Genomic DNA, 14,231 nt, shown 5'->3' on the forward strand with positions numbered 1-14,231 from the left:
GAGATTCATTTACAAGAGAAGTTTACAATGCATTTTAGTTGAAAAAATTCTTCTGCACTAATTTTACTTACACTTAGTTTCAGGAAGAATTCAGGTTAAATAAATAACATTTATGGAAGTCATGATATTGTATGTATGGCATTGATTATTATATAATTTTTAGGTTACCCACCTTTCATATCATAATATTTGGATTGAACTAGGAGTTCAGTCTGTAATTCAGACATCAATTACAATGATTATGATATCTTTCAAAAATAAATTGTACTTCCCCTGATACTCTGTAACACTGACTGTATTATGTTGGAGATAAAAAATAACTCTGATCATGAAAATTGAAATTACAAATGAAGTACTGGTATATAGTACTCATACAGAAAATAACAAAGAAAAAAAGAATGTACCAGTACCTAAGAAATCATTAATATTATGATTAATTAGAATACTTAATTTAATGCAAACGATTCACTTGTACAAACAGTTTTGCCTTTACAGGCTTAAAAATTCATCCTAATAGTTTTGATCATCACAGGGAAAACTCCACTGGATTTAACAATGATATATGGAGATGCCGACTGATCATGATGAATGTACTTTGCTAAGTATCCACGCTGCTAAACAGAACACAAACATGCCTGGAGACAAGGAGGAAATGCTTGAGCGACCACAGAATCGGATCTCACTCTCCTGAGGAAAGAAGAAAAATACATGTGATTTGTATAATAAATATTAGATTCAAATATATACATAAAAAATGCTAACACTTAACAGTTTTCATTGAGTGGAATGAAAATCAAACTATACTGGTAACACATAATGATTTGTTATGATACTTGTTTTTTCAAGGAGACCCGGATGGTATTTCAGAAGAAATTTTTTTATAAAACATTTAAACTGAGATTCCTGTATTGTCTACCAGCATGGTCTATGGGTTAACATGGCAGCTGCTTATCTCTTTTGCCCAGGTTTGATGTAGCTCTAATATCTGCCACAGCTACAGTCAGTCTAAGAAGGTATTTGCCACGGTTACCCATTTCAACTTCAGGCAAATACTGCAATAGTACCTAACCTATAGACCAGACATGGCCAAAATATTAAAAAATATTAAATTATTATAATTATGTATTTTGATTGTAGACTTTCTAATGAATACCAGTTTTATTCTCAACATGCAATCAAAATTTCAGAAATTGAAAACTGGTTCCTCATATTATATAAATGTACTGCTTCTCTGCGTAAGTTAGAGTAGTAAGAGTGGTAGATTGCCATGTGCAACTACAACATCCTAAAAGGTCACTTGGCCTGTCTTGCAATTAGCTACAGTGAGCAGTTTCAGAGTAAAAAGTGTTGTGGGTTGTACAGAACGATCCATGTAAACCTGAACTACTTTAATAGGTCATAATTCCCCTATGAAAGCCTGTAGAAACTGGAAATTTGTTTTAATGATTTCAGTGGCTCTGGGAGAATCTGTACCACTGCCCATTGTTGACAATTTTATTGATTGTCCTGACAATAACGAGCACTGTTGGCAGATTAATAATTTGTTCGCAATCTATAGCTGGCAGTCATAATGGAAACATGCAGTACACTCTTCGAGAGTGTGTTTTTGTGAAAACATACTGGAAGACAGAACCTTTGGTTACAACACAACGAGCATTCAATGTGCATGATGTTCCAACAAAGGCAACAATTTTATTGATTGTAAGGAAGCAGGAGACAACTGGTGTACTAAACAGTGACAGTGGTGAACACAGACCATCACTGAGTCCAGGGACTATCGATAACACAACTCAACAAGGTTTTGGGAACTGGGAAGGGAAGTATTGGATTTTATTACAAATAATCTGCATGGCAACTCGCCCTGTCTGCATCTGCATGCATACATACTTGCGTAAGCTTATCTGACTAGAAGTGCTGACTGTATGTGAAGTGGAATTTGAAGCTGTGTTTATAGAACTTATCAGAGTGTGATCTTGGAGTTTTATTAGTTAGTATCCAGGTTGAGACCGTGGTGGTAGGTTCTATATCTTTCATACAGTGTGAAATTTTATACTTTGCTGTGTTGTTTTTGTGCTTAAACAATGAAGAAGCAGCAACATGTATGTATCAATTCCCCGGATTGTTTCTGTTACATCTGTGGAGAATTCGCAACTATGAAGGCTGATCAACAAAGACTGAGACATTTCTTTTCACAGATGTTTATTACTCCATTTCAATGTTTACATGATCTTTTTCAAAGTAGCCCCCTCCTACTTCAGTGTACTTTTTATAGCATCTCTGCCAGTCCCTGAACACATGCTGCAGACCATTCTTTGTCAGGTCCTTGAGAATCGCCTCACTTTTCTTAAGCACTGCTTCAGAGTTCTCAAATCGAATGCCCCTAAGCTTTGCCTTTAGTGATGGGAATAAAAAACATCACAGGGTGCAAAATCAAGGCTATAAGATGGATGAAGTACACAGGTAATGTTGAATCGAGCCAGAAACTGCATGACTTGATTTGCAACGTGAGGTTGTGCATTGTCATGATGAAGTCCCCAGCCAGTCCGAGAAAGTTCTGGTCATTTCTTTTCAATGTGTTTCCTCCGTGTAGCCAATACTGATGTGTAGTAACAGTAGTGTGAGAGGGAACTGAATGCTGGTAAATCATTTCATTACAGTCAAAAAATGTGATCACCATCACTTTCCCTGCTGATGGAACAATTTGTGCCTTTTCTGGCAATTTCCACACTGTGCTGGCTTGGTTTCCTTCAGGATCATAATGCTGTCAGCTTTTCATAAGTTTCAGTAGCTGTATGGTTTAAACAAAAACAGAATTTGATTGCCTTGTACTGCTCCTCTCGCATCACCTCCATTGTCTGGTATGCGAAATGCATGTAGCGTCTACAAAACGGAGCATTACAATGAACCTACCGATATGAGAGCACTGCTGCCTACGGACATCTATATATATAAAATATAATGTCCTGACTGACTGACAGATTCATCATCCCCCAGCCAAAACTACTGGATATAAAGAAATTAAATTTTGGGTATACATTTATATTCGAGTGTAGGGGCTAACTAAAGGAGGATTTTTAGATATTCCATCGCTAAGGAGGTGAAAAGGGGGGTGATTTTTTTTAAATGAGCATGTCTATATCTCAACAACATAAAAGTTTACAGACATAAAACCTAGTAATTGTAATCTCCATTAAAAATAATGTTTTTGAAGAAAACTCTTAACGGGGGTGAAAAAAAAAAGGTGAAAAATTGTTTGAATACCTTTTATGAGGATACTTATATCTCAAAAACTGAAGATGTTACATGCATGAAATTTGACATTTGTAATCTTTTGAAAATAAAGAAACAAGTATTTTTGTGTTTTTGGATAATCCGATGAATAGGGGGTGAACAGGAGTGACAAACAGGGTGAATTTTATAAAAACTATATCTGCAAATTATCTGACAGGTAACATACTACAGATTTGAAAACTGATATTTGGAATTTCCTGTAAAAGTAAAGAAACATAAACATTTTTTTCAGAAAATCCACTTAAGGGGAACTGAAGAAGGGGGTGAATTTTTAAAATTAGCATATCTACAGTATATCTCAAAAACTTAACATGTTGCAGACGTGAAAATTGGTATTTGGAATCTCCTTTAAAAATAAGGAAACATGTCTTCTTTAGTTTTTGGAACAACTCTTAATGGGGGGGAGGGGGGTAAATATAAAATTTAATCCACCTTCTCAATACTTTACAATCATGCGATGTTATAAGGTACTAGTTTCGGTCCTATAAGGTCCATCATCAGCTTAGCCAAGATACATATGTATATAATAATGTTATTTGCTTTACGTCCCACTAACTACTTTTTTACGGTTTTCGGAGACGCTGAGGAGCCGAAATTTAGTCCCGCAGGAGTTCTTTTACGTGCCTGTAAATCTACCGACACGAGGCTGATGTATTTGAGCACCTTCAATACCACCGGACTGAGCCAGGATCGAACCTGCCATGTTGGGGTCAGAAGGCCAGCGCCTCAACCGTCTGAGCCACTCAGCCCGGCATATGTATATACCATAGTCCTAAAACAGAGTTGTGCGGTGAGATGAAAGATGAAAGAATGGACTGGGGATGTGGTGGAATGATAGACACATAAAATGGTGAATATATGAACTGTTGTAGATGTAGCAATGTTATGTTGATCAGTGACAAATAAAATCTTTTGATACATGTCTCATAAAATTACATATTAATCAACAATTATCTCAAAATTGAATAAAATAAGCTCTATTTGACGAATAGTCTAAAGTTGCACATTTAAAATTTTTTGGGTTATGCAGGATTTTAAACAATGTCCAATGTTTCTATCGAGTTCTAGAAGATATGAAGTTCAACATTGGCGCAGAGGGAATTATTTTGCGTGATGTCCAATAAATCCACAACAGAGGTTAAATGTTGAAAAACTGTTGGACATATCTTGTGATGTATTGAAATCTTGCTGTGTTACAAAGGAATATTCCCAATTCAATAGGAACCAAATGAACTTTGCGCGCAATGTGAAACAAGCTTGCCGGTGGAGTGCAACTAACAGATACATATGGATCTTGGCTAGGCAGATGATGGCCCTTATAGGACCGAAACTACTACCTTATAATAGTATATTGTAATGTTTTTATAAACATCGCATTATTGTTAAGTATTGAGAAGGTGGATTAAATTTTGTATTTATTTTAAAAAAATACAAAAAATATTATTAAAAAATGACTCTGTTAGTCGCCCTCCACCGGCAAGCTTGTTTCACATTGCGCGCAAGTTTCATTTGGTTCCTATTGAATTGGGAATATTCCTTTGCAACACGGCAAGATTTCAATACATCACAAGATATGTCCAACAGTTTTATCAACATTTAACCTCTGTAGTGGATTTATTGGACATCACGCAAAATAATTCCCTCTGCGCCAATGTTGAACTTCATATCTTCTAGAACTCAATAGAAACATTGGACATGTTTAAAATCCGGCATAACCCAAAATTTTTTAAATGTGCAACTTTAGACTATTCATCAAATAGAGCTTATTTTATTCAATTTTGAGATAATTGTTGATTAATATGTAATTTTATGAGACATATATCAAAAGATTTTATTTGTCACTGATCAACATAACATTGCTACATCTACAACAGTTCATATATTCACCATTTTATATGTCTATCATTCCACCACATCCCCAGTCCATTCTTTCATCTTTCATCTCACCGCACAACTCTGTTTTAGGACTATGGTACATACATATGTATCTTGGCTAGGCTGATGATGGCCCTTATAGGACCGAAACTAGTACCTTATAATAGTATACTGTAATGTTTTTATAAACATCGCACGATTGTTAAGTATTGAGAAGGTGGATTAAATTTTGTATTTACTTTATGTGTAATCTTAATTCAATACAGAACCAACTATGAAGTTTATAACCTTGAAAGGGAAAGGGGGTGAAAAGTGGTATTTGGAATCTCCTTTAAAAATAAAGAAACACGCATTTGGGGGAGGGGGAATCAACTTGGTAGGGGAGATGAAAACCGAGATGAATTTCTTTTACAAGGACACAATATCTCAAAAACTGAAGATGTTACAGTCGTGATAATTCACATTTGGAAGCTCTTTTAAAGAAACGGGTACTGTTTATTTTTGGAAAATTCACTTAAGTGGGGAGTGTGAAAGGAAGTGAAAAAAATTGAATTCCTTTTCTGGAGAAACTTATATCTCAAAACTGAAGGTTACAGACGTGGAAATTGATATTTGGAATCTCCTTGAAAAATAAAAAAACATACTTTTTTTTGGGAGGGGTGAAACCAACTTAAAGGGCGGGAGTGGAGTGAAAAAGGAGTTGAATTCTTTTCATGAGGATACTTATATCTCAGAAACTGAAGATGTTACAGATATGAAAATTTGTATTTGGAATTTTCTTTCAAAGTAAAGAAACACGTAATCTTTTGTCTTTGGAAAATACACTTAAGGGGGGTAAATTAATTTAAAAAAGTTGAATTCTTTGTATGAGGATACTTATATCTCAAAAACTAAATACATTAAAGATGTGAAAATTGTATTTGGAATCTCCTTTAATAATGAGGAAACATGTATTTATTTTTTCAACTTGAGAGAAGACTGTTTCTCACATGTACAGTTCTAAGTCGCATGGTCGTCTTAGCCCCAAAAGGTAATACCACAAACATGGTTTACAAAGAATTTCTGGGGTAAATGAAACTCAATGTTTGGGTGAGTTTTTATACTTTAGGAATTTTCAGACAATGTCTTAGTACAATGCCGAGGAACGATTACTTTGATCAAATTAAAAAATCCATGCGAGCGAAGTCGCAGGTAATTGCTAGTTATACATAAAAACCCGCTCTTTTCAAATATTTATGTACGGATAGGAAACTATCACAGAAGCTACAGGAAAAAAAATCAGGCTCAGTCTTTGTTGATCAGCCCTCATAGTAAACAAAAGAAATCAATTACAAGACTATTGAAAACTGCATATCACCTGAATTTTGTTTGTCTGCTTGGTGACCTAGATAAACGTTTTGCACCACATAGAAGTTGCATCCAATGCTATGTAAAACTAAATTAGTGGTTAAAAGGGGAGAAACAACACATGCCATTTGGAGTTCCAATGATATGGTGCAAACAAGAAAATCATACCAATGACTGTTATTTCTGCACTAGCTGTAGTACCCGGCATTGCCCGGATAGTTTTTTAATGTTTACCTGTAATATTTGTATTACCGGGCGAGTTGGCCATGCAGTTAGGAGCGTGCACCTGTGAGCTTGCATCCGGGAGATAGTGGGTTCAAACCCCACTGTCGGCAGCGCTGAAAATGGTTTTCCGTGGTTTCCCATTTTCACACCAGGCAAATGCTGGGGCTGTACCTTAATTAAGGCCACGGCTGCTTCCTTCCCATTCCTAGGCCTTTCCTGTCCCATCGTCGCCATAAGACCTATCTGTGTCGATGCGATGTAAAGCAACTAGGAAAAAAAAAATAATTGTATTACCAGTTTAGTGTGAAGTGAATGCTTATAGAATTCTTTTTGAGATGTTGATTTTACAATCTATTTTGTAGTTTTAGAGTTATTTTAATGTATGTGATTTCAAGTTTTAGGTTATTTAATTTAATTTAATTTAACACTAATCTCGGTCATTTTATACTATTTACTTTTAAGCCCTTCTCAGCTCCTGCCTCAATGGAGGCTGAAAGTGGACTTATACGGTATCCGGAGCATAACAGTTCGTACCAGTGACACGTAAACAATGGATTTCGACATTAATATCGGTTATTTTCCTTATTTTTGCATGTCAGCCCCTCTCATTCCCCAACACCAGCAGGGGCTAGGTATATCCGATCCCCACAGTAATGTTTTCTATGTAGTAAGTCATGTGTATACCAAATTTGATTGAGAGGTTGCTAGAACATACACACATACGTCCTTAAACTCTGTCCAATTGAACATTTTCTTTTCTTTGCTAGTTCTCACCCGCCTGCCAATTAGGACTGAACTTTATCTTAAACGACATCCAGAATGTCACAGTTCATCTCAGCGACCCCAAAAACTATGGATTAGACACAAATATCGGTCGTATTCAGTTAATTTTTACATTTTGCCCCTACTTTAGGGGCTAGGAGTCTCTTCCATTAAGGTATTTTTTTTCCAGACAATAGGTCCAATACACACATACGTCCATTATCTCGGCCATTTTTGAAATTTTGTTTTTCACTTATTCTCACCGCTATGCGAAAGGAGGCAGAAATTGGATTTCTGAAAAAAATGGAGCATTACTACTCATCTCAGCGACCCCGAAAAGAATGGATTCAACACTGTTTTCGATTATTTCCACATTTCACCCTCTCGTAGGTGTGTTAGGGATCTCATACCTTCATGCAGTTTGTCTCCTGATAATAAGTCATAAGTGACCAAGTTTGTATGAAATCGCTCCCATAGGCCCGAAATGTATGGATTCAGCACTAATATTGGTCATTTTTAGTCATAATTATATTTCATCCCCTTATCTAAAGCTTCTAGGGGTGTCTTTTCCCCACAGTACTTTTTCAGGTAGTAGGTAGTATTTGTACCAAGTTCTGCTGACAGTTATATGGAACGTAAAAAGAAAAATCCTTTATCTTGGTCATTTGGATATTTTCTGTTCTTGACTCCTTCTCACCTGCCTGGCAATTGGGGATCAACTTGGACTTAAACGACAACCGGAGTCAGTAGCGTAGCCAGGATTTCAGTTTGGGGGGGGCCCATTCATCCAGAATTTTATTTTGATAGGTGTCCAAACTTCCATAGTTTAGGTGGTGTAGAATACCGAAAAAGGAAATGAGTGTCCTTGGATCCAAGTAAGAGTGGTGGATTCGTGCGGATTCCGGAAGCTAATAGTAATTTCCTTCTTCTTCTTCCCCACTTTTCCCACATCTGTGGGGTCGCGGGTGCGAAATGTGTCGCACATGTGGATTTGGCCCTGTTTTACGGCCGGATGTCCTTCCCGATGCCAACCCTATATAGAGGGATCTGATCAGTGTTGTGTGTTTATTTGGTGGTTGGTAATGTAGTATGTTGTCTGAATATGAATATGTTGGGACAAACACCCAGTCCCTAGCCAGAAGAATTATTCAACGCGATTAAAATCCCCGACCCAGCCGGGAATCGAACCCCGAACCGTCTGAACCGAAGGCCTCAACACTGATCATTCAGCCAATGAGTCAGACTCCGGAAGCTAATATTAATGCACATTATATATAAAATGCTCAATAAAAGAACTTTTGTTAAAACTCCTGGGGTGTCTGGACTCCTTGGACGACAAGCCCCGGTCCCTCGGCTACCTCTGTTACTCCCATCCCAACATAACTGCAGCATTTCATATATTCCGCGTAGAAGTGAAATGAATGCAAGAATAAACACTTTGAGTAAGGATGCAATATTCTGGTTTAGAACAAATACGGAAATGTTATAATAATAATGGTCATGTGATAAGCAATAAATAAGTGACATTTTATACAAATAATGCGGCAAAAATACACACACAAACGCAAGCGCGCGCGTCGAATACAGGTTTCTCGTCCTTCTTGTCCATGGCTAGATGATGAAGGCAAGAGAATGATGGCCCACCGTGACTCGTTATTTCGACATTATAAACAAACCCTAGATGACACAGACTTCGAATCTAACCGCATCTTAAGAAATCGCACAAAGCAGTTAATCAGAAATTTAAAAAAATGCATATATTTTCGGATTTCAGCTAACAACTTAAATTCTAATCGCGCATGGGACCAACTTAGAGCTCTGGGAATAGGAAAACATCAACAGAGACAGACAACTCCTGACATTCCACTTGACGAACTGAACGATTTCTTTAGTAGAATAAATATTCAACCTACCCAAATTAACTGCACCGACTCACCGCCCTCCCCTCCAGCCAATCTGCCATTCACATTTCACAGTGTCACAGAAAATCAGGTTAAAAGGCTTTGTACTCGATAAAATCAAAGACTACAGGTGTATATGATATTCCTATTACTTTTATACATAACATTATGAGTAACCGTCAACAGCGTGTAACAGTAAACGACAAGGCCTCTAAATGGAAAATGAAACTTAGTGTTGCCCCACAGGGCAGTATTCTACGGCCCCTAAGTTTCTGTATTTATATCAATGACATACCATCTGTGACAGGAAATAACACACATGATCTCTGTGCTGACGATCTTTAAATAGGCTATATCGACACTGCAAGACAAGATATTAACAGGGGCCTCCGACGACTCAGTGTATATGCACAACGAAGCTCTCTTATACTAAACTGCAAAAAAAAACTCAGACAATTATAATTTGATCACGAAAATTACTGAGCTTCTCAAACAATGTCGCAGTCCCGCCTATCCTACTGAATGGTAACATTATTCCCTACAGTAAAACGGTTAAAAATCCCGGCGTAATGATGAATGTAACAGTTGATTGGTCTGATCAAACGAAAGAAATACTTAAAAAGATTTTTGGAGTACTTCACCCTCTTAAACGACAGAGGAATGTATTTCCATTTGAGCTACAGGCCAAACTAATACAGACACTCATTCTCCCTATTCTTGATTATTGTGACGTTGTTTTAGTTGACATGACGAGAGAAGAAACACTTAAACTTCAACGAGCACTGAATTCCTGCCTGCGATTTATTTACAATATCGAGTACCGTACGATTTTCATATCACCCCATACTATCAGGCTGTCTCATGGCTGATGTCTGATAAACGTCGGCAGCTGCACACTTTAACGATGGTGATCACAGTGGTAGCTGAAAGTCAGCCAATGTATATTTCTTCTAAATTCGTCTTTTTATCATCATTTCACAACATTAATACACGTTCTAGATCCATTCTTTCTATTCCACTGCACCGCACAAATAAAATTATTAGATCATTTGTGGTGACTGTCGCCAGATTATGGAATTCCCTGCCAGTTCAGGTCAGAGAAACTAGCTTTTTTAAATCACGATTTAAGGTCACCTGCCGAGACTACCTGCTGAGGACAGCTGACTGAATGGTTGAAATATGAATGTGTGCGTTCCTGAGGAATAGCCATGTTTAAGAGTTTTTAATATAAATTAGTTCTAATATTAATTTACATACATACATACATACATACATACATACATACATACATACATACATACATACATACATTATCATTATAGACTGTTATGCCTTTCAGCGTTCAGTCTGCAAGCCTCTGTGAATTTACTAAACGTCGCCACAATCCTAGATTTGCAACTAGTGTTGTGGCCTCATTTTGTTCTATACCTCTTATCTTTAAATCGTTAGAAACCGAGTCTAACCATCGTCGTCTTGGTCTACCTCTACTTCTTTTACCCTCCATAGCAGAGTCCATTATTCTCCTAGGTAACCTATCCTCCTGCATTCGGCTCACATGACCCCACCACCGAATATTTAGTAAGTAATTTATTTAAATTTATTTTAAATTCTATTAATTTATGTAGTTTTAACTATTTTAAGAATCTCAGTATTTTATTTAAGATTTTGATTAGTATGTGGTTAAGTGTACAAGAGGGCCTGGAGCCCTAACTTCGCCACTGTACTGAAGACACTAATAAATAAATAAATAAATAAATAAATAAATAAATAAATAAATAAATAAATAAATAAATAAATAAATAAATAAATAAATAAATAAATAAATAAATAAATAAATAAATAAATAAATAAATAAATAATGTAAAGCGTATGGGTATAGATATTTTGTTAGTTGGTAAAGAAAAATACACGTTACAACAAATGCTATGTAGGGTTTACCTTGTCCTGTTAGTTTCCAACGCGGTTAGGGCCACGCAGCTGTGAGCTTGCATCCGGGAGATAGTGGATTCGAACCCCACTGTCGGCAGCCCTGAAAATGTTTTCCCGTGGTTTCCCGCTGGGGCCGTACCTTAATTAAGGCCACGGCCACTTCCTTCCCACTCCTAGGCATTTCCTATCCCGACGTCGCCATAAGACCTATCTGTGTCGGGGTGACGTAAAGTAAATTGTTAATTACTTTTCCACGCAAGTCTGGGATACAAAATATTGTAGTATAAAGTTAGAGTTTCGTGACGCTAATATTCGTATCTATAATTTTTATTAACGTGCCAGAAATCAACGACACTGAGCTGTTGCCATTTCAACACCGTTTTAAGGGTTACCGATCCAACCCGGGATTTGAACCTGCGAACTCATACTCAGAAGGACAGCGACTCAACCAACTGAGCCACATGAAAAGGAGGCGTTTGTGATTATTGTTATAAATAGATGCAGCTAGTATTTTTACAAAGGTTTTATGAGGAGCATTTATTAAGGCGTACGTTTTCTTACTGTCCTAAAAGCACGAGGCCGGACAGAAGAACTAGCTGGAAGCTAAGGAACCTTGCAGGGGTGTCGCTTCCTTCTCTGTTCACTTTTCCAAATTAAACTCCATGACGTAACAGCCCCGAAGCGCCATCGCCTACCAAGCGACGGCTGTTCAGCCCGGAGGCCTGCAGATTACGAGGTGTTGTGTGGTCAGCACGACGAATCCTCTCCGCTGTTAGCCTATTCCTGGCTTTCTAGACCGGGGCCGCCATCTCACCGTTAGATAGCTCCTCAATTATAAACACGTGGGCTGAGTGTACCTCGAACCAGCCCTCAGATCCAGGTAAAAGTCCCTGACCTGGCTGGGAATAGAACCCGGGGCCTCCGGTAAGAGGCAGGCATGCTACCCGTACACTGTGGGGCCGGCTGGTACTTTTAGGTCTCCTTATTTTCGAATTTGACTTAAGATCCTGCATTCGATTCCCGGCACTGACAGAGTTAAGAAAGGCATGGGATGGGGAGGATACAGCCTTGTTTTGGGGTGCAGTAGAGTTTTCCTTGAGTCTCTCGTAATCGAAATATATACGGCCTGGAAGGTAGTCACCTTCACGGGGTGTAGTACCAAAGTGGTTCCTATTTTTTAAGACAAATTAAATGAAGATTCTACTTCCTCACAAACGAAGAACGATATTTACGAACAGTTTCAATAATGCAGCCAGTTTATGTTAAAGGAAAAAAGCTATGATTGTACATGGTAACAATCAAAACCAACAATATCTACTGAAGATCCCTCACCGCACTCGGTAGGACCGGCTTTCTTTTCATATTGACCGGGCGAGTTGGCCGTGCAGTTAGGGGCGCACAGCTGTGTGCTTGCATCCGGGAGATAGTGGGTTCAAACACCTCTGTCGGCAGCCCTAAATATGGTTTTCTGTGGTTTCCAATTTTCACACCAGGCAAATGCTGGGGCTGTGCCTTAATTAAGGCCACGGCCGCTTCTTCCCACTCTCAGCCCTTTCCTTTCCCATCGTCGCCATTGAAGACCTACGGTGCGACGTAAAGCAAATTCTAAATAAAAAATAAAAAATCTTTTCACAACCCCTTTCAAGGGAAAGTTGTATCCACACTACTGGCCTGGACTTGCACCCCACCCACTGAAATTATTTTGTGGGTACGCCACTGCATCCACTCACCATTTAAGGTACAAGGTAAGTCCGAAGAATGGTTGGATACTCAAAATACACCACCATAAATGATGCGGTTCTGACTCAAAAGTATAAAGAAAGGTAAGGGACGGGATCTAGTGTTTTAAGTAGAATCCGTATCAGTAGAACGTGACTACCCATTTTAAAAATGTTTCATGTATCGACTGCGATTCAAGCCTGGGCCGTCCTGATGAGAAGATAGAAGCATTGGAACGGAGTTATCATGCCCGCCAATTATAAAGTATTTACCCGCACTTTTGATGGTGCCATTTGAGGTTCCAATCAGTCCCCGGGCATTTGACAAAATATATAGGCCTACCTATCGAACTTAGGCACGCATCCGCGATTGTCTTGGCACTGTAAGAATTTAAAAAAAAAAAACCTCTTTCATAACTTACCGAGGATGCACATAGTATTGGCTTTTCAGTAACAAAACGGTCCCTCTTCAAAATGTTACTTATATGGCACAAAACGAGGAACTAACGTGCAGATCACAATCCTGTCACAGTCTTCCCAACGCTGCAACTCAAACACAGCACATCTCTCAACCACGGTGCAACCCGAGGATCCCTAGGACATTGTTGTTTCCGGGAACCGATCTGCAAAAGCTGACACGATGTTGTAAGCTTGCAGCTGTTTCTGGACGTGGCCCCCGTTATCTCGGTGGTCACGTTCCGGCCCCCTACTGAGTAATCCCTTGCTAATTGGCCCTTTCTTCATGTCTTGACATTTGTCAATACACGGTTTCATTCCCAATACTGAGGCCTCTACAGGAAAATATCCTCGCGCATCACAATCCTAAGTGTCTTCCTTTCATTCAAGCAGTACAAATATGGAGAATTGTGTATTTCCCTATTGAGCCCTACTCATAGATTCTTGTCGCTACGTTAATTTAACATTTCGGCGTACGTTTTTAAGTTGTTCGTACCGTACGTAAAACAACGGCTAATCCTTTCTCTAGTTTCAGGAAATATTTTGGGGGGGGCCCGGCCCCCCTGGGCCCCCCCCCTGGCTACGCCAGTGACCGGAGTGTCACTATTCATTTCAGCGACTTTGAAGACCTTGGATGTGACCCTATTTTCGATTATTTTAATATCTCACCCTCTCTAACACCTACACCTAGGGGTGCTAATTTGTCATAGCCCCACGCAGTTTATCT

At 38.4% G+C, this 14,231-nt stretch overlaps 1 protein-coding gene across 1 annotated transcript in view; it reads right to left on the minus strand.

Moving 5' to 3' along the window:
* Positions 1 to 464: 464 nt before the first annotated feature.
* Positions 465 to 14,231, minus strand: part of stol (stolid) — a 1,115,479-nt gene continuing 1,101,712 nt past the window's right edge. Inside the window, exon 27 of the mRNA XM_067146569.2 lies at positions 465 to 687. Within this exon, the coding sequence (XP_067002670.2) occupies positions 580 to 687 (108 nt within the window). The 3' untranslated portion in view covers positions 465 to 579. The remainder of the gene's footprint in view (positions 688 to 14,231) is intronic.

This window comes from Anabrus simplex, chromosome 4 (assembly GCF_040414725.1).
Source record: "Anabrus simplex isolate iqAnaSimp1 chromosome 4, ASM4041472v1, whole genome shotgun sequence".
Taxonomy (NCBI): domain Eukaryota; kingdom Metazoa; phylum Arthropoda; class Insecta; order Orthoptera; family Tettigoniidae; genus Anabrus; species Anabrus simplex.